This window comes from Antedon bifida, chromosome 3 (genome assembly GCF_963402885.1).
Source record: "Antedon bifida chromosome 3, ecAntBifi1.1, whole genome shotgun sequence".
NCBI classification, from domain to species: domain Eukaryota; kingdom Metazoa; phylum Echinodermata; class Crinoidea; order Comatulida; family Antedonidae; genus Antedon; species Antedon bifida.
In genome coordinates this window covers 33,611,666-33,634,665 of record NC_136228.1, presented here as the reverse complement: position 1 = coordinate 33,634,665, position 23,000 = coordinate 33,611,666, and the positions used below count along the sequence as shown (strand labels likewise).

At 30.7% G+C, this 23,000-nt stretch overlaps 5 protein-coding genes across 12 annotated transcripts in view; 3 read left to right on the top strand and 2 right to left on the bottom strand.

The window, feature by feature from the left end:
- LOC144837981 (uncharacterized) overlaps positions 1 to 23,000 on the top strand; it is a 213,204-nt gene that overhangs the window by 129,018 nt on the left and 61,186 nt on the right. The window lies entirely within an intron of this gene.
- LOC144836769 (sideroflexin-5-like) lies at positions 7,514 to 20,330 on the bottom strand. Its single transcript, XM_078691620.1, has 12 exons — positions 20,176 to 20,330; positions 19,796 to 19,864; positions 19,583 to 19,687; positions 18,907 to 18,961; positions 18,593 to 18,672; positions 18,323 to 18,379; positions 18,131 to 18,196; positions 17,893 to 17,983; positions 17,547 to 17,662; positions 17,124 to 17,209; positions 16,874 to 16,991; positions 7,514 to 7,902 (listed from the first exon to the last, which is right to left on the bottom strand). The coding sequence occupies exons 1-12, from the start codon at positions 20,218 to 20,220 to the stop codon at positions 7,825 to 7,827; spliced, it is 966 nt and encodes a 321-aa protein (XP_078547746.1). The 5' UTR covers positions 20,221 to 20,330; the 3' UTR covers positions 7,514 to 7,824.
- LOC144837319 (uncharacterized) lies at positions 9,672 to 12,666 on the top strand. The gene is made up of 2 exons (XM_078692370.1): positions 9,672 to 9,978; positions 10,785 to 12,666. Exon 2 carries the CDS (start codon positions 10,786 to 10,788, stop codon positions 12,664 to 12,666), a length of 1,881 nt encoding a protein of 626 aa, XP_078548496.1. The 5' UTR covers positions 9,672 to 9,978; position 10,785.
- LOC144837318 (E3 ubiquitin-protein ligase TRIM45-like) lies at positions 13,918 to 15,798 on the top strand. The gene has a single exon (XM_078692369.1). The coding sequence runs from the start codon at positions 13,918 to 13,920 to the stop codon at positions 15,796 to 15,798; it is 1,881 nt and encodes a 626-aa protein (XP_078548495.1).
- Positions 21,523 to 23,000, bottom strand: part of LOC144837970 (cGMP-specific 3',5'-cyclic phosphodiesterase-like) — a 29,651-nt gene continuing 28,173 nt past the window's right edge. For 3 of the 8 annotated variants that reach the window (XM_078693290.1, XM_078693287.1, XM_078693291.1), the window contains one exon: positions 21,523 to 22,974. In XM_078693290.1, the coding sequence (XP_078549416.1) occupies positions 22,745 to 22,974 (230 nt within the window). In that variant the 3' untranslated portion in view covers positions 21,523 to 22,744. The remainder of the gene's footprint in view (positions 22,975 to 23,000) is intronic. The other 5 variants (XM_078693288.1, XM_078693289.1, XM_078693292.1 and 2 more) reach the window with 5 other exon arrangements.

Below are 23,000 nucleotides of genomic sequence, written 5' to 3'. Positions count from 1 at the left end.
TTTTAATAAAATCATTTCAAAAGTTGTCTTCTTTTATAGTTTTAGTAGTGATAATCAATATTAAGTGGTTTGGACGATGTTTGTGGGGTGTTTTTATAAAGTTTGCATTAAGTTTACATAGTAAAATCTGTTAATTTATCTAAAATTGTCATTTTTCACTCTAAAAAAATCAAACTTAGAGCTATTTCAATAAAGTGATTTCAAAAATTGTCTTCTTTTATAGTTCTAGTAATGATATAATCAATATTAGGTGGTTTCAATGATGTTTGTGGGGTGTTTTTTTTAAAGTTTATGCAATTTACATGGTAAAATATGTCAATTTATCAAAAATTGACATTTTTTATCCCAAAAAAGTCAAACCTAGAGCTATTTTAATAAAATGATTTCATAAATTGTCTTCTTTTATAGTTCTAGTAGTGGTACAATCAATATTAAGTGGTTTGGATGATGTTTGTGGGGTGTTTTTTTAAAGTTTGCATTAAGTTTATGCAGTTTACATCAAAATCTGTAAATTTATCCAAAATTGACATTTTTCACCCTAAAAAGTCAAACTTAGCTATTTCAATAAATTGATTTAAAAAATTGTCTTCTTTTACAGTTCTAGTAGTGATATAATCAATATTAAGTGGTTTGAATGATGTGTTGTGTTTTTTTAAAGTTTGCACAGTTTACATGGTAAAATCTGTCAATTTATCCAAAATTTTCATTTTCACTCCAAAAAAGTCAAACCTAGAGGTATTTCAATAAAATTATTTCATAAATTGTCTTCTTTTATAGTTCTAGTAGTGGTATAATCAGTATTCAACTGTTTGAATGATGTTTGTGGGGTGTTTTTTTTAAGTTTGCATTAAGTTTATGCAGTTTACATGGTAAAATCTGTAAATTTATCCAAAATTGACATTTTTCACCCTAAAAAATCAAACTTAGAGCTATTTCAATAAAATTATTTCACAAATTGTCCTCTTTTATAGTTCTAGCAGTGGTATAATCAATATTAAGTGGTTTGGATGATGTTTGTAGAGTGTTTTTTTAAAGTTTGCACAGTTTAAATGGTAAAATCTGTCAATTTATCCAAAATTTACATTTTCACTCCAAAAAAGTCAAACCTAGAGGTATTTCAATAAAATTATTTCATAAATTGTCTTCTTTTATAGTTCTAATAGTGGTATAATCAGTATTCAATTGTTTGAATGATGTTTGTGAGGTATTTTTTAAAGTTTGCATTACGTTTGCGCAGTTTACATGGTAAAATCTGTCTATTTATCCAAAAATGACATTTTTCACCCTAAAAATGTCAACCTTAGAGCTATTTCAATAAATTGATTTCATAAATTGTCCTCTTTTGTAGTTCTAGCAGTGGTATAATCAATATTAAGTGGTTTGGATGATGTTTGCGGGGCTGTTTTTTAAAGTTTGCACAGTTTACATGGTAAAATCTGTCAATTTATCCAAAATTTACATTTTTCACCCTAAAAAAATCAAACCTAGAGCTATTTCAATAAAATTATTCCATAAATTGTCCTCTTTTATAGTTCTTGTAGTGGTATAATCAATATTAAGTGGTTTGGATGATGTTTGCGGGGCTGTTTTTTAAAGTTTGCACAGTTTACATGGTAAAATCTGTCAATTTATCCAAAATTTACATTTTTCACCCTAAAAAAATCAAACCTAGAGCTATTTCAATAAAATTATTCCATAAATTGTCCTCTTTTATAGTTCTTGTAGTGGTATAATCAATATTAAGTTGTTTGAATGATGTTTGTGGGTGTTTTTTTAAAGTTTGCATTAAGTTTATGCAGTTTAAATGGTAAAATCTGTAAATTTATCCAAAATTGACATTTTTCACCCTAAAAAGTCAAACTTTGAGCTATTTCAATAAATTTGTTTCAAAAATTGTCTTCTTTTACAGCTCTAGTAGTGGTATAATCAATATTAAGTGGTTTGAATGATGTTTGTGGGGTGTTTTTTTTAAAGTTTGCATTAAGTTTGCACAGTTTACATGGTAAAATCTGTCAATTTATCCAAAATTGACATTTTAAAACACAAACTAGGTCAGGAGCTTGTAAAAAGTGAAAGAAGTCATTATATTTTAATATTGTTTGGTCTACCCATAGTTATAGGTAATAAAGATACCTATCATAGTCAAATGGCAATAACTGATTAGCCGAGACCAATGACATTTAAAACAACTCCTACTTAAAATTCCCTACTTATACAGTACAGCAGCTTTTTGATTGGCTGCAAGTTTAGTTTTCTGTTCGTTCATCAGAAATGGTACAACTAATTATTAATCAACAAGATTACTGGATTCTTTAGTATTTCTGACACATTTCCTTTTTAATTGAATTATTAATGTAATGGAAATTCGTCATAGGCCTATTATAGCAACATATCATTTCTGGAAGAGTATTATTACGGTCTGTATAGATCGATGTTAAAACACACGTCCTCATTTATCAAATTATTCATCCACTGCACATTTATTCTGTTCTGAACTGAGACCCTCAATAGAAGCCAAAGCATGTCTCATGATGGCCCCTACAATACATATGAAACATAAAAAGATATGGAATATTTTTATTTTTACAACGGCACACGTTTATCATAAACGATGCGTTCTTAAAAGTATAAATTTAAACAGCAAACGGATACAAATCAATAGGGTGATTAGGAACAAAAGAATAACACATTTTCAAAACCCATCGACTCGATCTCTCGTATACAGTAAATTTAACAAAATCACACTGATCATATCCAACATTAAGTACTAATAATTATTATTGATTAGGTAGATATTAAAAGATGCGTTATATCAAATTATGAATACACAGATCATATCCAACAATGTGATATATATTATTAATAATAATTATTGATGAGGTAGATATTTAAAGATGCGTGCTCAGTTATCAAATTATGACTACACTGATTATATCCAACAATGTGATATAGATTGTTAATAATAATTATTGATGAGGTAGATATTAAAAGATGCGTGCTCAGTTATCAAATTATGACTACACTGATTATATCCAACAATGTGATATAGATTATTAATAATAATTATTGATGAGGTAGATATTAAAAGATGCGTGCTCAGTTATCAAATTATGACTACACTGATCATATCTAACAATGTGATATATGATATCAATGCTAATTATTGATGAGGTAGATATTAAAAGATGCGTGCTCAGTTATCAAATTCTGACTACACTGATCATATCCAACAATGTGATATAGATCATTAATATTAATTATTGATGAGGTAGATATTAAAAGATGCGTGCTCAGTTATCAAATTATGACTACACTGATCATATCGAACAATGTGATATAGATTATCAATAATAATTATTGATGAGGTAGATATTAAAAGATGCGTGCTCAGTTATCAAATTCTGACTACACTGATCATATCGATCAATGTGATATAGATTATTAATAATAATTATTGATGAGGTAGATATTAAAAGATGCGTGCTCAGTTATCAAATTCTGACTACACTGATCATATCGAACAATGTAATATAGATTATTAATAATAATTATTGATGATGTAGATATTAAAAGATGCGTGCTCAGTTATCAAATTCTGACTACACTGATCATATCGAACAATGTGATATAGATTATTAATAATAATTATTGATGAGGTAGATATTACAAGATGCGTGCTCAGTTATCAAATTCTGACTACACTGATCATATCGAACAATGTGATATATGATATCAATGCTAATTATTGATGAGGTAGATATTAAAAGATGCGTGCTCAGTTATCAAATTCTGACTACACTGATCATATCCAACAATGTGATATAGATTATTAATAATAATTATTGATGAGGTAGATATTAAAAGATGCGTGCTCAGTTATCAAATTCTGACTACACTGATCATATCGAACAATGTGATATAGATTATTAATAATAATTATTGACGATGTAGATATTAAAAGATGCGTGCTCAGTTATCAAATTATGACTACACTGATCATATCGAACAATGTGATATAGATTATTAATAATAATTATTGATGAGGTAGATATTAAAAGATGCGTGCTCAGTTATCAAATTCTGACTACACTGATCATATCGAACAATGTGATATAGCTTATTGATAATAATTATTGATGAGGTAGATATTAAAAGTTGCGTGCTCAGTTATCAAATTCTGACTACACTGATCATATCGAACAATGAGATATAGATTATTAATAATAATTATTGATGAGGTAGATATTAAAAGATGCGTGCTCAGTTATCAAATTATGACTACACTGATTATATCGAACAATGTGATATAGATTATTAATAATAATTATTGATGATGTAGATATTAAAAGATGCGTGCTCAGTTATCAAATTATGACTACACTGATCATATCCAACAATGTGATATATGATATCAATTCTAATTATTGATGAGGTAGATATTAAAAGATGCGTGCTCAGTTATCAAATTCTGACTACACTGATCATATCCAACAATGTGATATAGATCATTAATATTAATTATTGATGAGGTAGATATTAAAAGATGCGTGCTCAGTTATCAAATTCTGACTACACTGATCATATCGAACAATGTGATATAGATTATTAATAATAATTATTGACGATGTAGATATTAAAAGATGCGTGCTCAGTTATCAAATTATGACTACACTGATCATATCGAACAATGTGATATAGATTATTAATAATAATTATTGATGAGGTAGATATTAAAAGATGCGTGCTCAGTTATCAAATTCTGACTACACTGATCATATCGAACAATGTGATATAGCTTATTGATAATAATTATTGATGAGGTAGATATTAAAAGTTGCGTGCTCAGTTATCAAATTCTGACTACACTGATCATATCGAACAATGAGATATAGATTATTAATAATAATTATTGATGAGGTAGATATTAAAAGATGCGTGCTCAGTTATCAAATTATGACTACACTGATTATATCGAACAATGTGATATAGATTATTAATAATAATTATTGATGATGTAGATATTAAAAGATGCGTGCTCAGTTATCAAATTATGACTACACTGATCATATCCAACAATGTGATATATGATATCAATTCTAATTATTGATGAGGTAGATATTAAAAGATGCGTGCTCAGTTATCAAATTCTGACTACACTGATCATATCCAACAATGTGATATAGATCATTAATATTAATTATTGATGAGGTAGATATTAAAAGATGCGTGCTCAGTTATCAAATTCTGACTACACTGATCATATCCAACAATGTGATATAGATCATTGATATTAATTATTGATGAGGTAGATATTAAAAGATGCGTGCTCAGTTATTAAATTATGACTACACTGATCATATCGAACAATGTGATATAGATTATTAATAATAATTATTGATGAGGTAGATATTAAAAGATGCGTGCTCAGTTATCAAATTCTGACTACACTGATCATATCGAACAATGTGATATAGATTATTAATAATAATTATTGATGACGTAGATATTAAAAGATGCGTGCTCAGTTATCAAATTCTGACTACACTGATCATATCGAACAATGTGATATAGATTATTAATAATAATTATTGATGAGGTAGATATTAAAAGATGCGTGCTCAGTTATCAAATTCTGACTACACTGATCACATCGAACAATGAGATATAGATTATTAATAATAATTGTTGATGAGGTAGATATTAAATGATGCGTGCTCAGTTATCAAATTATGACTACACTGATCATATCCAACAATGTGATATAGATTATTAATAATAATTATTGATGAGGTAGATATTAAAAGATGCGTGCTCAGTTATCAAATTATGACTACACTGATCATATCCAACAATGTTATATAGATTATTAATAATAATTATTGATGAGGTAGATATTAAAAGATGCGTGCTCAGTTATCAAATTATGACTACACTGATCATATCTAACAATGTGATATATGATATCAATGCTAATTATTGATGAGGTAGATATTAAAAGATGCGTGCTCAGTTATCAAATTCTGACTACACTGATCATATCCAACAATGTGATATAGATCATTAATATTAATTATTGATGAGGTAGATATTAAAAGATGCGTGCTCAGTTATCAAATTATGACTACACTGATCATATCGAACAATGTGATATAGATTATCAATAATAATTATTGATGAGGTAGATATTAAAAGATGCGTGCTCAGTTATCAAGTCTGACTACACTGATCATATCGAACAATGTGATATAGATTATTAATAATAATTATTGATGATGTAGATATTAAAAGATGCGTGCTCAGTTATCAAATTCTGACTACACTGATCATATCGAACAATGTGATATAGATTATTAATAATAATTATTGATGAGGTAGATATTAAAAGATGCGTGCTCAGTTATCAACTTCTGACTACACTGATCATATCGAACAATGTGATATATGATATCAATGCTAATTATTGATGAGGTAGATATTAAAAGATGCGTGCTCAGTTATCAAATTGTAACTACACAGATCATAATACTGTACACATAGTCCTATGCAATTAGACATTGATTTAGTAGTACTACATATCATTTGTTATATTAAGAATGTTGTTTCAGTGTTATTAAAATACTTATCGAATTTTTTTTTAAATAAAAATATTAGTTTTGGTACCTATAAATTGATATATTATAATAACATGCTAGATGTTATAATAATGTGATCTTTATTACAACTAAGAAACAATTATATACGAGGATGATACACACTGATAGCTCTCAGTTATCAAAAAACGACTACACAATATAGCTCCTATTTATATTCTTTTTTTTTGTGCAGTGATGCGTGTAAAGCCTTTAAATGATGTGACGTAAGAAATGTTTCTATGACGCGCCTTTTACGACAAAAGGTAATGCAGCTTGCTTGTACCATGTGCTGTACAGTAAAAAATACTGTGTGGAAGCAGGGAGATGGTGGAAGCAAGGCAATCTAACAGGATGCTGAGCTCCGGAGATCAAAGGGTTTATCTGCGGCTGCGACATGATCCGTTCCACACCCCTTACGCAGAGAATATGTACATAATAAACAGTACTGTTAATATTTGTCACAGCCAGACATAAAATCAAAGGACTCCGAGTTCCTATCTTGGCAAGGCGAGCTCAGTGTCCTGTTGTTAGACTGCCTTGGCATGGTGGAAGTACATTTTATACTTTTTTATGTGCAACAGTTGAGCAAAATGTGCATAAAATTAACTGATTACATTCGATATACAAAAATATATGATATGATACGTCTATATAAAAATTTCATCTTGTGATATGTTGTATTATTATTGTAATTTTAGTTGAGATTCTAGCCTTGCATATATGCATATTATGCGTAGATCAGTGAGAATTGCTTGCTGTGATCGACATGATTTTACATCTTATTTGTGTAAAGTCTTATACATGTTTAGATTATACTACTCAACATTTTTTCTTTCCAAACAAATGTTTAAAATGCAGATAAAAAGAAATACAACTTTTATCAAATTGATATATCTTTATTGTATATAAAAATACAAGTTCATTCATTCATAAATTATTATATATACTTGATTAATATATTTATTCTTATTGTCCCTTAAACTGATGAAGGGCTAGTGTTGCCCGAAAGCTCTGCTAATTTTTATGGCTGTTTTACTTTAGCATTTTGATTTAGCTTTATGTTTATTTTATTTTGTATCTCTATTGAGATCCAGCCACTGATACCCACAGCAGTGTTATTATTTTCAGTAATTTGCCTTTGAATTTTTGTCTATTATTTTAGACACACACGTTGACTCATATCTATAAATATCTACAATCCCTTGTTGTACATCAACGTCACTTCTTTCGTAGAGTCTTGAATCTCTTTCTCCAGCTTGGATGTTGCAATCTGGAAAAACGATTTGTATTCATTAATTATTATTATTATTATTTATTTAGGCAAAAGATATTACATTTTACAAAATATAATACAAATCAACAAATTAAACAAACACGACGCAAGAAGAAAATATAAATCATAGTCACTTTGTTTGTTTGTTTGTTTGTTTTGTTTGTTTGTTTTATCTTTATACTGGGTGACCTCTTCAGTCAAAGACTGATCTCCCAGAGGGCCCAGTTGGTGATCAGTGGCTGTGATGTACTAATACACAGTGAGTGAGCCTCGAACCCCTGCCGATGTTATGGCTACGTGATTACGGTTCCACTGTCTTAACCGCTCGGCCACTCACTCACTCACTAGCTGCCAGGAAAGCACAAAAGCAACTGTCACCAATTAGGTGTGTACCTCCAACCAATGACTACCAAATAAGTAATACAAATAATATAAATAACATAGATAGTGCTTGTATTTCTAGCCACACAACTCTCTTATATATATGATGTTTATTGTAACTTGAATTATCTTATTAATTATGTGTGGAAATCAATAAAAACAAACTATTTCACAAAAACATCATTTAGGTGTTATTGAAATGATGCAGATAATATTCATGTTACTTTTTAAAAGAATTTTCTTTTGTTTATTGCTTATATTAAATTGCTTTACAGTTTATTTTAATGCAATTAATTCAATGGTAAAATTAATTTGCAAAACTGGCACATTTTGGAAACATCAAATTTTGGGCAACAGTGACATTTGGGCAAAAACAGAACTCCGAGTGGAGTTGTGGCTTGGTGGTTATGATGCTTGGCTACCAATCCAAGGGTTCAAGTCCCGTCACATGTCAGGATTTTTTTTACAACTCCACTCCCAAAGACTTGTAATCATAAGACTTTGTTTATGTAGAGCATCTTGTGAACCTCTGAGGGTCCCTAATGATCATCAATTGCTGGATGGATCACCCTCATTAAATATGGTAAAAAAATACAAAAAAACTCTATGGTTCATGAATGTCTGCCATACCACAAGACCTACAGTAGCAATAAGGAAATAGAATATCCAAAAAATATGTTCTTGTGGTATACAATGCATTTGGGAAAATATACTGTACATATTAGTAGGGAATTGATTGCAACTGTGTAACATTGTGCGATATTCTAGGCACAATATATGAAATTTAATAAACTCACTTGACATAAATCTACATCGTACATATATTGGTACAGATATTAAACAATGCTTTAGACTTGAGACCATGATTATCTAGTTAATAAGATAATTTGAGATCAGCAATTGCTGGATGGATCACCCTCATTAAATATGGGTAAAAAAAAAAATGTCTGAAAATATCGAAGCCAATATACACTTGCTTGAAACACTGATTTGATTTTCATATATTTGTAAAATATGTAAATATGTTTATAAAATGTAAATAAATCTAGTGATCACATTATTAACAATCTTTGTAAATGTGTTTTATTATATCTATTTTACCATACAATGTAGCATAATTATATTGCATGAATTAATTTTAAATATATTCAGTTTATGTTACACAACAAAAGTGAAAAAAAAATCTGCAATGCAAATGGTGCTAGTTTTTTTTTAAAACAAACAAATGAAAATGTGTAAACTATTTTAAAACGGGATAGATGATAATGATGATCCTGTCAAGTGTATAGCAAAATATAAGAAAATTAATGAAAAAGGGAGTAATATACAGAATTCATATATGTAAATATGTTACTTATGAACTGTAACGACATTTACAAGTTAAATAATACGATTTTATGTAATATGAGATAATATGAATGTGAATAAAAGTGGTGTTTGCGCCACAAAAGAGAAAAAAAAAAACCAATCTTTGTATCCATGTTTTTATATCCTTGACATTGTTTGTTCAGGACAGGATTTACCCATACATATACATACTAACTACTTTGTTATTGAACATACAGGATTTCCCATTTCGCAATAAAAGAATACATAATAAAAATAAATAAAATAAATAATACCACACAGTTGAATTTCAAACCTCCACATCAGCAAGTAACACAAAAGCTCTTCATTACCAGATTAGTCAAGGTAAGTTAATATTAATTTAAAATAAGAATTAATAAACATATTATTAGCAGCAATAACTGTATAATGAGTCTCAAATATAGAAAATTACTTTAGTCTACAAGGGGTACAATACTACAAACACAATCAATCAAAACATTTATTTCTTCTTTTTCCTTGGAACCACCAGTGTGGTAAAATTGTGTTTCGACATGTTTAGCATTGCTTTGATCCACATCAGCGCGAATGGCGCAATTGCGGAGGTGGAACGTACCGTAAAGGCAATGTTTTGTCTACTCCAGATCAAAACGAAAAAGGCGAACTGATTTTTAACGTCCAATGGCATTTCCTTTATTGCTTATCAAGCAGTAAAGTCATAAATTTTCATATTTTAAAGAGCCAGTGTTAATTTATTTATATTGCAACAATCTAAATGAAACGGAAAACTAGGCTTATGAAGCAGCAGACAAATTTGTCCGCTTTTTCCAGTAAGTCACAATCTACTGACTTTTTCATGTAGAATGTATCACATTGATATGCTCATAAATTAAACCGAATAATGAAAATTATTATACAACATAGATCGTGGACAATGACAAAATCGGGGGTGAAAATTTACAATTTTGATGTGCTCAGAAATCGATTGAGACAACCTATAAATTACTTTACAGCCCCCTGGATCCCAACCGGGGCCCTCCAAGCCTAATGTTGCAAAGTATTTTTTAATTTTGTATACGTCCCCCCACTATTAAAACCGGATCTGCGCCATTGATTGGTACGTATTACAATTATAATCATCATTTTTCAAATTATATACTTTACTATTGCAGGATGGCGACAGGTAACAATCCAGAATTTTCAAAGAAATCAGAGATGAAATGTATTTGTGAAAATAAAGAGGTTGAACATTACTGCCAGGAATGTGAACATTACTTGTGCCATACCTGTAGCAAACCACATAAACTACTTCCAACAACCAAAAAACATACTCTACTCTCAGCAGAAGAAGTGCAGTCAATGACGCCACAGCAATTTGCATTATTAAAACCAGCCATTTGTTTTACTCATGATAAGCCACTAGAGATGTACTGCACAACATGTAAAGTACCAATATGCATAAATTGTACAGTAACAAAACACAAGGCAACAGCAGACCATGACACAATTGATGTTGCAACAGCGTTCAAAACATTTAAGGAGACGGCAAAAGGGTTACAAAGAGCTGCTGATAAATACACAAAAAACCTAAACTATGGAATACAATCAGGTAATACGATTGCTGAGAAACTCAAAGAAAGTAAAGAAACAAGTTCAAGAGGTATTAGACACCAAGTTCAGGAAATGATAAACATAATCAAGAAAAATGGTGATAAGATGGAAAAAAAAGTTCAAGCGATTTATGAAAATTATACAGCTGTAAATGATGGACACATGAAGAAATTACGAGAAATTAAATCCGAATTGAAAGAAAATGAGGAATTTCTTGATGAGTTAGTAAAGAGTGAACCAGCAACTGCTATGACATTAAGTGAAAGTGCATTAACAACACTGAAAGATCAAATTAACAATTCTATAGAAACCAAGCCACAAGACAATGGAAAGATTTCATTCTTTGGAAACATAAATCAAATTTATTTACTGAAACAACACAACATAGGAAATGTTACGCAAGTTATAGACTATTTGACAGTTAAAGCACCAGAAGCAGTGACCCAAGGTCAACCAATTGTTATCAAAATTAGCAAACCACAAACATGTATTTCACCAAAACTGAAAGCAACATGGACACTACCTTCAGGAGAAATCAACAATGCTCTTGTTGAAGATGATAACAATGACAATTATGTTATAAGAGGAGTATGTACAACTGAAGGAATCTGTACATTAAATGTACACACCAATGATACACCAATCAGCCAATCACAAATCAAAGTAGAGAAGGAAGGATTGGTAAATGAAATTAAACTTGACGTCAAAACTTATGGACTTGTCAAGTGTGATGATGGTATTTTGCTGGTTTCCTGTTTTACAAATGAAATTTATAAATACAAACAATCAGGAAAATATGTAAACAAGATAATACTACCAAAAGGTGTTGAAGTTAACAGAATGTACAAAATGAAGAATGACAAAATAGCATTCAGTGATACTGGTAATAAATGCATTCAAGTATGTGATATGAATGGTAAAGTGATCAACTCAATTGGCAAAGGTAAATTGAAATACCCATATGGTATCCATGTAGATAAGGCAACAAATGTTGTGTATGTAGCAGACTTCACAAACGGATGTTGCATTTTAACATTTGACATTAATAGTGGTGAGGAGTTAATGAAGATAGGACAACAAAAAGGAGGTAAATTTAAATACTCTGATGTTACACTTACAAAAACTGGTAAAGTGCTTCTACTAGATTATAAAAATGATCAAGTATTATCATATGATAAGGACAACAAGTCATCGAAAGTACTAATAGATAAAGGACTTGAAGATGGTAAGGTGCATAGACCATGGGCAGTTGTAGTTGATGATGATGATGATAACATCATTGTAGCAAGTGCTAAGAAAGTACAACTCTTTAGTAGTGATGGACAATTCATCAAAATAATCAGTGGAGATAATTCACATCAGTTATGTGTCATTTCAAGACACCCACGCAAGATTGCCATACCAGATTGGATTTATAACATAATTCAAATATTTAATTATTAAAATTTACAGATAAATCAATATCCTAAGTTCACTATGAGATAATTAATTAAGATAATTTAAGATCAGCAATTGCTGGATGGATCACCCTCATTAAATAAAATGTCTGAAAATATCTAAGCACTTGCTTAAAACACTGATTTGATTTTCATATATTTGTAAAATATGTAAATATGTTTATAAAATGTAAATAAATCTAGTGGTCACATTATTAACAATCTTTGTATCCATGCTTTTTTATCCTTGACATTGTTTGTTCAGGACAGGATTTACCCATACATATACATACTAACTACTTTGTTATTGAACATACAGGATTTCCCATTTCGCAATAAAAGAATACATAATAAAAATAAATAAAATAAATAATACCACACAGTTGAATTTCAAACCTCCACGTCAGCAAGTAACACAAAAGCTCTTTGGTACCAGATTAGTCAAGGTAAGTTAATATTAATTTAAAATAAGAATTAATAAACATAATATTAGCAGCAATAACTGTATAATGAGTCTCAAGTATAGAAAATTACTTTGTTGCTTTAGTCTACAAGGGGTACATTACTACAAACACAATCAATCAAAACATTTATTTCTTCTTTTTCCTTGGAACCACCAGTGTGGTAAAATTGTGTTTCGACATGTTTAGCATTGCTTTGATCCGCATCAGCGCGAATGGCGCAATTGCGGAGGTGGAACGTACCGTAAAGGCAATGTTTTGTCTACTCCAGATCAAAACGAAAAAGGCGAACTGATTTTTAATGTCCAATGGCATTTCCTTTATTGCTTATCAAGCAGTAAAGTCATAAATTTTCATATTTTAAAGAACCAGTTAATTTAATTATATTGCAACAATCTAAATGAAACGGAAAACTAGGCGTATGAAGCAGCAGACAAATTTGTCCGCTTTTTCCAGCAAGTCACAATCTACTGACTTTTTCACGTAGAATGTATCACATTGATATGCTCATACATTAAACCGAATAATGAAAATTATTATACAACATAGATCGTGGACAAAGACAAAATCGGGGGTGAAAATTTACAATTTTGATGTGCTCAGAAATCGATTTAACAACCTATAAATTACTTTACAGCCCCCTGGATCCCAACCGGGGCCCTCCAAGCCTAATGTTGCAAAGTATTTTTTAATTTTGTATACGTCCCCCCACTATTAAAACCGGATCTGCGCCATTGATTGGTACGTATTACAATTATAATCATCATTTTTCAAATTATATACTTTACTATTGCAGGATGGCGACAGGTAACAATCCAGAATTTTCAAAGAAATCAGAGATGAAATGTATTTGTGAAAATAAAGAGGTTGAACATTACTGCCAGGAATGTGAACATTACTTGTGCCACACCTGTAGCAACCATCATAAAATACTGAAAATATCAAAAAAACATACTCTACTCTCAGCAGAAGAAGTGCAGAAAATGACTCCACAGCAATTTGTATTATTAAAACCAGCCATTTGTTTTACTCATGATAAGCCACTAGAGATGTACTGTACAACATGTAAAGTACCAATATGCATAAATTGTTCAATAACAAAGCACAAGGCAACAGCAGACCATGACACAATTGATATTGCAACAGCGTTCAAAACATTTAAGGAGACGGCAAAAGAGTTACAAAGAGCTGCTGATAAATACACAAAAAACCTAAACTATGGAATACAATCAGGTAACACGATTGCTGAGAAACTCAAAGAAAGTAAAGAAACAAGTTCAAGAGGTATTAGACACCAAGTTCAGGAAATGATAAACATAATCAAGAAAAATGGTGATAAGATGGAAAAAAAAGTTCAAGCAATTTATGAAAATTATACAGCTGTAAATGATGGACACATGAAGAAATTACGAGAAATTAAATCCGAATTGAAAGAAAATGAGGAATTTCTTGATGAATTAGTAAAGAGTGAACCAGCAACTGCTATGACATTAAGTGAAAGTGCATTAAAAACACTGAAAGATCAAATTAACAATTCTATTGAAACCAAGCCACAAGATAATGGAAAGATTTCATTCTTTGGAAACATAAATCAAATTGATTTGTTGAAACAACACAACATAGGAAATGTTACGCAAGTTATAGACTATTTGACAATTACAGCACCAGAAGCAGTGACCCAAGGTCAACCAATTGTTATCAAAATTAGCAAACCACAAACATGTATTTCACCAAAACTGAAAGCAACATGGACACAACCTTCAGGAGAAACCAACAATGCTCTTGTTGAAGATGATAACAATGACGATTATGTTATAAGAGGAGTATGTACAACTGAAGGAATCTGTACATTAAATGTACACATCAATGATACACCAATCAGCCAATCACCAATTAATATCAAAGTAGAGAAGGAAGGATTGGTAAATGAAATTCAACTTGACGTCAAACCTAGAGGACTGGTCAAGTGTGATGGTGATTTGCTGGTTTCTTGTTGGACAAATGAAATTTACAAATACAAACAATCAGGAAAATATGTAAACAAGATAATACTACCAGAAGGTGTGAGAGTTTACAGAATGTACAAAATGAAGAATGACAAAATAGCATTTAGTGATTTGAGTAATACATGCATTCAAGTGTGTGATACGAATGGTAAAATAATCAAATCAATTGGCAAAGGTAAATTGACAACCCCATATGGTATCCATGTAGATGAGGAAACAAATGTTGTGTATGTAGCAGACTTCACAACTGGATGTTGCATTTTAACATTTGACATTAATAGTGGTGAGGAGTTAATAAAGATAGGACAACAAAAAGGAGGTAAATTTAGATACAGTGATGTTACACTTACAAAAACTGGTGAAGTGCTTCTAGTAGACAGGGAAAACCATCAAGTATTATTATATGATAAGGACAACAAGTCATTGAAAGTACTAATAGATAAAGGACTTGAAGATGGTAAGGTGCATACACCATGGGCAGTTGTAGTTGATGATGATGATAACATCATTGTAGCAAGTGCTAAGAAAGTACAACTATTTAGTAGTGATGGACAATTCATCAAAACAATCAGTGGAGATAATTCACATCAGTTATGTGTCTTTTCAAGTCACCCACGCAAGATTGCCATACCAGATTGGGTTTATAACATAATTCAAATATTTAATTATTAAAATTTACAGATAAATCAATATCCTAAGTTTACTATGAAATTAATCTAATGATAAATTACTGGAAATAGACTAAATATAGTATAATCACATTTTTCAGTACAAAAATTCTTCTTGTTAAACATGTTTACCAAAAAGACAACCTACAAACTTATTTAGTGTGTGATGTTTTCTTGGAACAGTTTAAACTTTGCACTAATTTAGTTAATGTATTGTGATATTTTTATAATAGTTTAATGTTTATGTGATATTTTCTTGAAACAGTTTAAGTTTAGCATTCATATTGTGTATTTTTTCTTGATAATTAAACTTGGTATCCATTTATTAGTATTATTATTGTATTTATTATTTAAAATCAAACAACTCCTGAAATCCCACTTTTTAAATTTGCATTTTTCTTTCATTTTAGTTTTTGCTCTTCTTTTTTCTGTTGATTGTTCAGCGCTTAGAGGCGTCCTGTATTTTGCGCTAACATTATTATTATATTGTTTTTTTATTTTTTTTTTTGTGATTTGGAAATGATTAATGTTAATCATAAATCAGCAGTTACTGCTATTAATCATGTACATATTTAAATAATAAACTATTTGATCGTGATTTTATAGTTTTCCTGTGTATTTTATTATGAAATGTTTTATTTCCCATACAAACTGAATTTATATATCATCATTTTTTTTATTCAGTTACCATATTCAAATACAAATCTCTGGTTGCGGCTTATGGCAATTAAATCTCCTGCTACTGTTTCTTAATTAATTAATTATTAGTTGTTCTTGTGAACTGGGCTACTATACCTCCAATATTTTATTTTTTATGTATAAGACTTAAAGTTTGTCTCTAAACTTATTTTGGCCTTCTTCTGCATACTTTTTTTTTTACTAATGTAATTTTGTTCTTTCATTGTACATGTTATGCGTGTGCAGAAAAACAAACTCATGCACTGAGCCTAAAGGGGGCTTTTTACTGCTACCTGACTTGCAGTTAGAGAACAGTGAACCACATGTGATTGTTAAACATACCAAGGCTCACTCATATTAGATTATACTTGTATGGTATGTAAATCATTTGTAGAATTTACCTGTGAAAACTGAGGGAAAATACTGATAGCAACCGGAAGGGCACATCCAAATGATAAGGTCACTACGACTGCATTCACAGCTAAAGTTAACCGAGGATTACCACGCAAGAATTTAGTCCTGAAACAAAGCAAGATAATACATAAGTTGGAACTTTCTTTTCAAAATCAATGGCCTCAGCAGGAAGACCCATTGAAATAAATGGTCAACTACAAAGGAGGTATAAAAGAGATTGCACATGTTGAAACTTACTTTTCCAAATAAGACATCAAAATTGGTGGTATCAGCAGGATAGGAGCAGGAAGAACCATTCGAGTTAGTGCAGTCTGCATCAAGGCCTAACATTACATACAAAATAACAAACGTATTTGAAAAAAATCAACATTTACTATTGTGCTTTCAACAAGTTAGATAAACTAACTAAGACTAAGTTTGGTTCTCATCAACCACCATGAATAAAAAAAGTTCATCTTTCATATTTTTTTAAAATAATAAATTCAGGGGTTAAATGATGATTGATTGTTAATGATTTTGAGATTGCACATATTATTAGAATCTGGTGATAAAAGCTTACACAAAATACTGCACCAACATTTTTTAGAAGTGCTGGTGAGAACCATAATGTATTTCCCATGGTGTAAAATTACAAGAGTCGTGAACCAACAAGAATCTCACCTTTTTAGCTGCTATTTTAGATGTTCCTACAGAATTACCTTTGTCGTCCATTACATCAATTCCTTCATACAATTCACCATATCTCATTAAGATACAGTTACAAGTACTGGCAGTTGCTACAAATAATAATAATACAAACAGTGTATAATAAATTGCATTGGAAGACTGTAAACATGGAAAGGTTCAAAGGGGGAGGGGTGCTTTGGTGGTGATTGCGCAATGAAGTCAAAGGGGATGAGTGTAAGGGGAACGGGGGTTGTGTAAGGGGAATGGGGTACAAAGAGGATGAGTAAGGAGAATGGGGTACAAAGGGGATGGGGCAGTAGATCAGCGAGGAAATACTTACCTACAGCAGGAAATGGAACGAACCTCTGAACAAGGAATCTGGTGCTGGCTTTTAATTTAGTTGCTCTTTTAAGTAACATATTCAGACTCACCTAAGGTATGAGAATAAAGAAAATCAGGTGGTTTGGAGGGGGGATTCAGTAGGGTGGGGGATTAAGCATTTATTCCAGCATTATTACTAGGCAGTGTACAGTTTCTCTACAAAGTTACAAAATACAAAAAAAAATTGTTAAAATTACCGCAATTGTACATGCACTACCGACAGCTGCAAAGTAACCCATCAAAAATCTGCTTAAAGGTGTCTCCTGAAATGATAATAACGTTTTTAATTATCATAAAAATACAACATACGTACACACTATATATGCTTACTAGAGCTAGTGATCAAGATATATATGTTCAGTCATCATTATTATTTCAATGCAACTTACCTGGCTTGCATTTCTGTTGGCATAATTAACCATAGCATTGTGACTTTGATTTGTCCACTGTAAATAATAATAATTAACAATAATATAAAAATTAAGCCCAGTCTGCACAAAATTCTAAAAAAACTGAACATGCAACAGAACTGTTCAGTAGTACTTTTACCATACATTAGAACTAATACTTAATGTCATGTGATACAAATTAACCAATAAGATAGTAGGATACACTGTGTCTTAATTTATATACACATTGAATAAATATTTTGTCCATACCTGCCAAAATATAGTACTTGCAAGTGTGGGGTTTGGTAAAAGTAAACCAACAACAATAGGCGAACCAAATGGAACAAAACCTAAAGAAAATCAACAACTAAAATACAAAAACTAAACTAAGAAATATAAATAAAAAGTGCTCCGAAACTACAGGTTACACAACATTTAAATAACTGGAAAATTGTGGATGTCAATGTTATTGTTATCATGCAAACAAAAAAAACAATATAACAAAAATAAGTAATGTAGTAGATTTTAATTCATTTTGTATAAATGCTTGTAAACATGTGCCAAATATTAAATATTCTTCTTACCAGACATCCTAAAAGGCATGAATACCTTTTCTCCTGTATCAGGATGGATGATTGCCTGGGAAGATAAAAATATGTAATAAATGGATGTGATTTGAATGCAGAGGATTTTGAAAGGTTAACTGTTCTACTAAGAGCATGAAACATTCTCAACATTTTTTTAAAAAGATGAATGTACATTTTAGAACCATTTAATGTAACTTTTCTGTTCAATACTGAATTGCATGTGATAAAAATTAAATAATAAATCAGATATGTGAAGGATACACTCCACGTTATGATAATAAAGCCTTGTTTGCACTGGACTTTAAAAATGGTTAATTTAACCATGGTAGCTTTACCGAATGTCATCAGAAAATTTTACCATCGTTCACATTTGGATATTTTCACGCAGTTAGGTTTACCAGAATTTTACCAAAATTTAATTGTGATGTTAAAAACAAGATTGACTCACATGTGTTAACATGAGTCGTACGTTCAGACTGGACTTTTTAGCCGTGTGGGTAGTTTTACCAAGACCGGCAGGCAGTGGTCGGTAAAAGTAACTATTGGACTTGGTTAATTCATGGAGGTTTTACCGCCATGGTTAATTTAACTTTGTTAAAACGAATTGTAGCCAGTGTTCAGATTGGATTTTCGTGGTCACTTTTAGCCAAATTTGACCAAAGACATTGCCAACCTGTTTTATTTTTTGTGCTGCCCATAATTGCTGATTTGTTATTCCTTCCGGTAACGTTCCATTCCTGAATGCTTCCAACAAACTAATCGACTCCTGTAATTTTTTCTACAAAAAAAAAAAATAGCAATGAATAATATACCTGTAATAAAGAATATTGCAACCACATTGCAACCAAATGACACAACATTTAAAAGAAAAAACTACTGTACTTACATTTGATGTAAACAACGTTCTAGGATCAATAATGTCAAGAAAATGGTAAAGACGCCCAATAAATGTAGTCTGAAATAAAAGTAGATTGGCGATGAGGTTTGAAAAGTGGAAGCGGATATCGATTTATAATAATGGCAATATACAGAGAGCTGGTGGTCATCAGTGCAAGCGTACTTGTAATGTACCAGTGACCAGTATGTAGAATGTAGGCCTAAATACTAAAGAGCCTCTTAGAGGTATCTACCGTGGCTCAATACAATGGTCTTACACCACCAATCATTCATATATCAACCAACCAACAAGTGGCCTAACAAAGTCTAAGCACTAACTCAGTCAGTGGCCTACCACGTCAAACGATTTTCACGTTGCTGTGAGCCTACCTGAGGAAAACGTGATTTATTAAGTTCAAAACTTGGATAATCCATGGTGTTGTTTACTGCTATGAAAGCACGAAAGATAGAAAAGTATGCACTTAGACTAAGACTTCGGCAAAGTTTAGGGAATCCTGATGTTCACCTGTCCTGTTGAGATTGCACTGACCTCGATGGGCTGTACCATTTACTTTTGGGGGTTTTAAAATGTAAATAACACTTTTCACCAAATAGTAATAAATAAAAAGTTTATTAAAACATCAGTTCAGTGAAAATCTTACTTATAATAGTAAATTATAAAATGAATACATTTTTTCCACTCTACATTTATTTCTTTTCCGAGGTTGTGGTGGGATTTCCTCCCTATTGAAGTGACTGATTTATGCCTTTTTGGTTCCTCTAAGTTTTTCCCTGCCTTATTTAATGTCATTTGCTGTTAACTTGTTGTTTTTGTCTGCACCAGAAGGAGAGTACTTACATAGTGACTTCGTCACTTTTCTACAATCCGCCAGACTGGTGTCAGTTTTTTTTGTGTTTGTATTTTTGATTGTATTATATGTCTCCTGGAAAATAAATGAATTGAATTGAATTAAATTTTGAAGTTTTAATAAAACAGTGTTTAGTTATTTAATTTGCTCATTACACTGGAAATAACAATTTTCTTTCTTTTCTATGTATTTTTTTAAAGGAAAAAAATGGCCAAAACAAATATATGTATCAATACACCCCACACACACAACCCAAAAAAGGCACCATGATGCACACTTTTAGGATAAAACAAATAGAATTTAAACTAAAAGACAGTAAGTGAATTCTTGAAATATCAAATTTAATATGATTTTTTCTGAAACAATCCAAAATACAGTAGCTGTATTAAAACAATACTAAATTCAACTCAACACATTGCCACCGATCAACTTATAGCACCTATAAATATACATACAATACAATTGCACGTTCATATCTTTTATCAATCAATCGAACAATACTAAAATGGCATCTCTGTGTACATGCAAATTTATAACATTTTAATTTTTGAAAAATGAATACAAAGATTATAAAATCACTTTTTCACATTGAAAATTATTGTAGTAAAATATCTTTTTTTTTAATACTTTAAAATTGAGCAAATGTTTTAAAGATGCATTTTTGATTTAACATTTTTAAGATACGTGCGTCAAAAACCCTGTGCTTCTTATATAACTATTCACACCCATAATAAAGTTTGTAGGCGCAAGAAATTCTTATTCAACAAATCAAATATATTCAAATTAATAATCTTCAATGGGTAAACAAAGACTATAGATTTTAGTTTAATCACACTATCAAACTTTATGTGACAACAAAAATGTGATGTGCCCATATATGGACATGATGATGTCATATCACATGTTTAAGCATATCACTACCATTATTTGGGCACACCACACTTTTTTTTGTCAAAATAGTTTGATAGTGTAGACAGGGCTTTAGAAAAGTTTTCCAAAGTGTGTTAGTGTACTAGTTGACAAACTGCAGAAAACAAGTTTGCAAATTAGTCTGCAAATTCAAGCAAACAAACAAACGTTTGGTAAAGGTTTCTAGCGTCTAGGTTACGTATAAAAGCTAATTTTAATTAATTTTACACTTTAAATAGGATTTGAACTCCGCATAAAATCATTAAACAAACAGCTAGCGTCACAATACATACATAACTAAATTTAACTAAATATATATTTATATATACTTGGTAGATAAAAGTGAAAGATAAAATATCAGCGAGGATCTATTATATATAATTAAAGTCAATAAATAATATTAGTTTAGAGAATATATCTTTAAATCAGTTACACAGCTCCTATATAGTGTATGTAAAGTTTATATCAGAAAGCACAAACACAATTAAATATATTCTACAGTTCTATATACAATTGGAAATAATTATGTAATTTGAATGTCCAATATTACGATTTACTACACTATATAAGGTAAGAGCAGTTTAATATTATTGAAAACAAAAGACTGCTTTATATACATACCAAATAATGAGGGTGTAGTCAAATGGCTACAGTAAGTAATATAATACACTATATGCATAAAACCATACATGGTTATTTAAATAATACATCAACTTACAAAAACAGCTATTTGACTATAACTACAATTTTATACATTTAGTAATAAATAACTTCAAGAAGTATAATGCTAATTATATGCCCATATTCTACTGCATTGTTGAGTTAGTGACCACAATTGAATTGGCTTCAGTGATGTATAAATAGAACACATTTTACTGCGATGTTTTTGAGTTAGTGACCACACTTAAATGGGCTTCAGTTATACAATAAAATTCAGTTTCTGCGATATATTTTTGGCCATTTACCACAATTTAATTGGCTTCAGCTATACAAAAAAACACATTTTACTGCGATGTTTTTGAGCTAGTGACCACACTTAAATGGGCTTCAGTTATACAATAAAATTCAGTTTCTGCGATATATTTTTGGCAATTTAACACAATTTAATGGCTTCAGCTACACAATAGAACACATTTTACTGCGATGTTTTTGAGTTGGTGACCACAATTGAATGGCTTCAGCTATACAATAGAACACATTTTACTGCGATTTTTCTGAGCTAAAGCCTCTTTACACTGACTGCTCATGCTCACTTTACCATGCCCGCTTCTCCCACTGTGCATGGTAACATTGCTCTCTTTTTTACTTGCTAAGTCAGTTTGCTTAGTAGATTGTGGCATGTCCTCAGCTATATGTTCATCCTGGTTATTCTGAGAACTTTGAGCTTTTTCAATATCTTCCTCTTTTGTTCCTATCAGAAAAAAGAAAAACATTAAT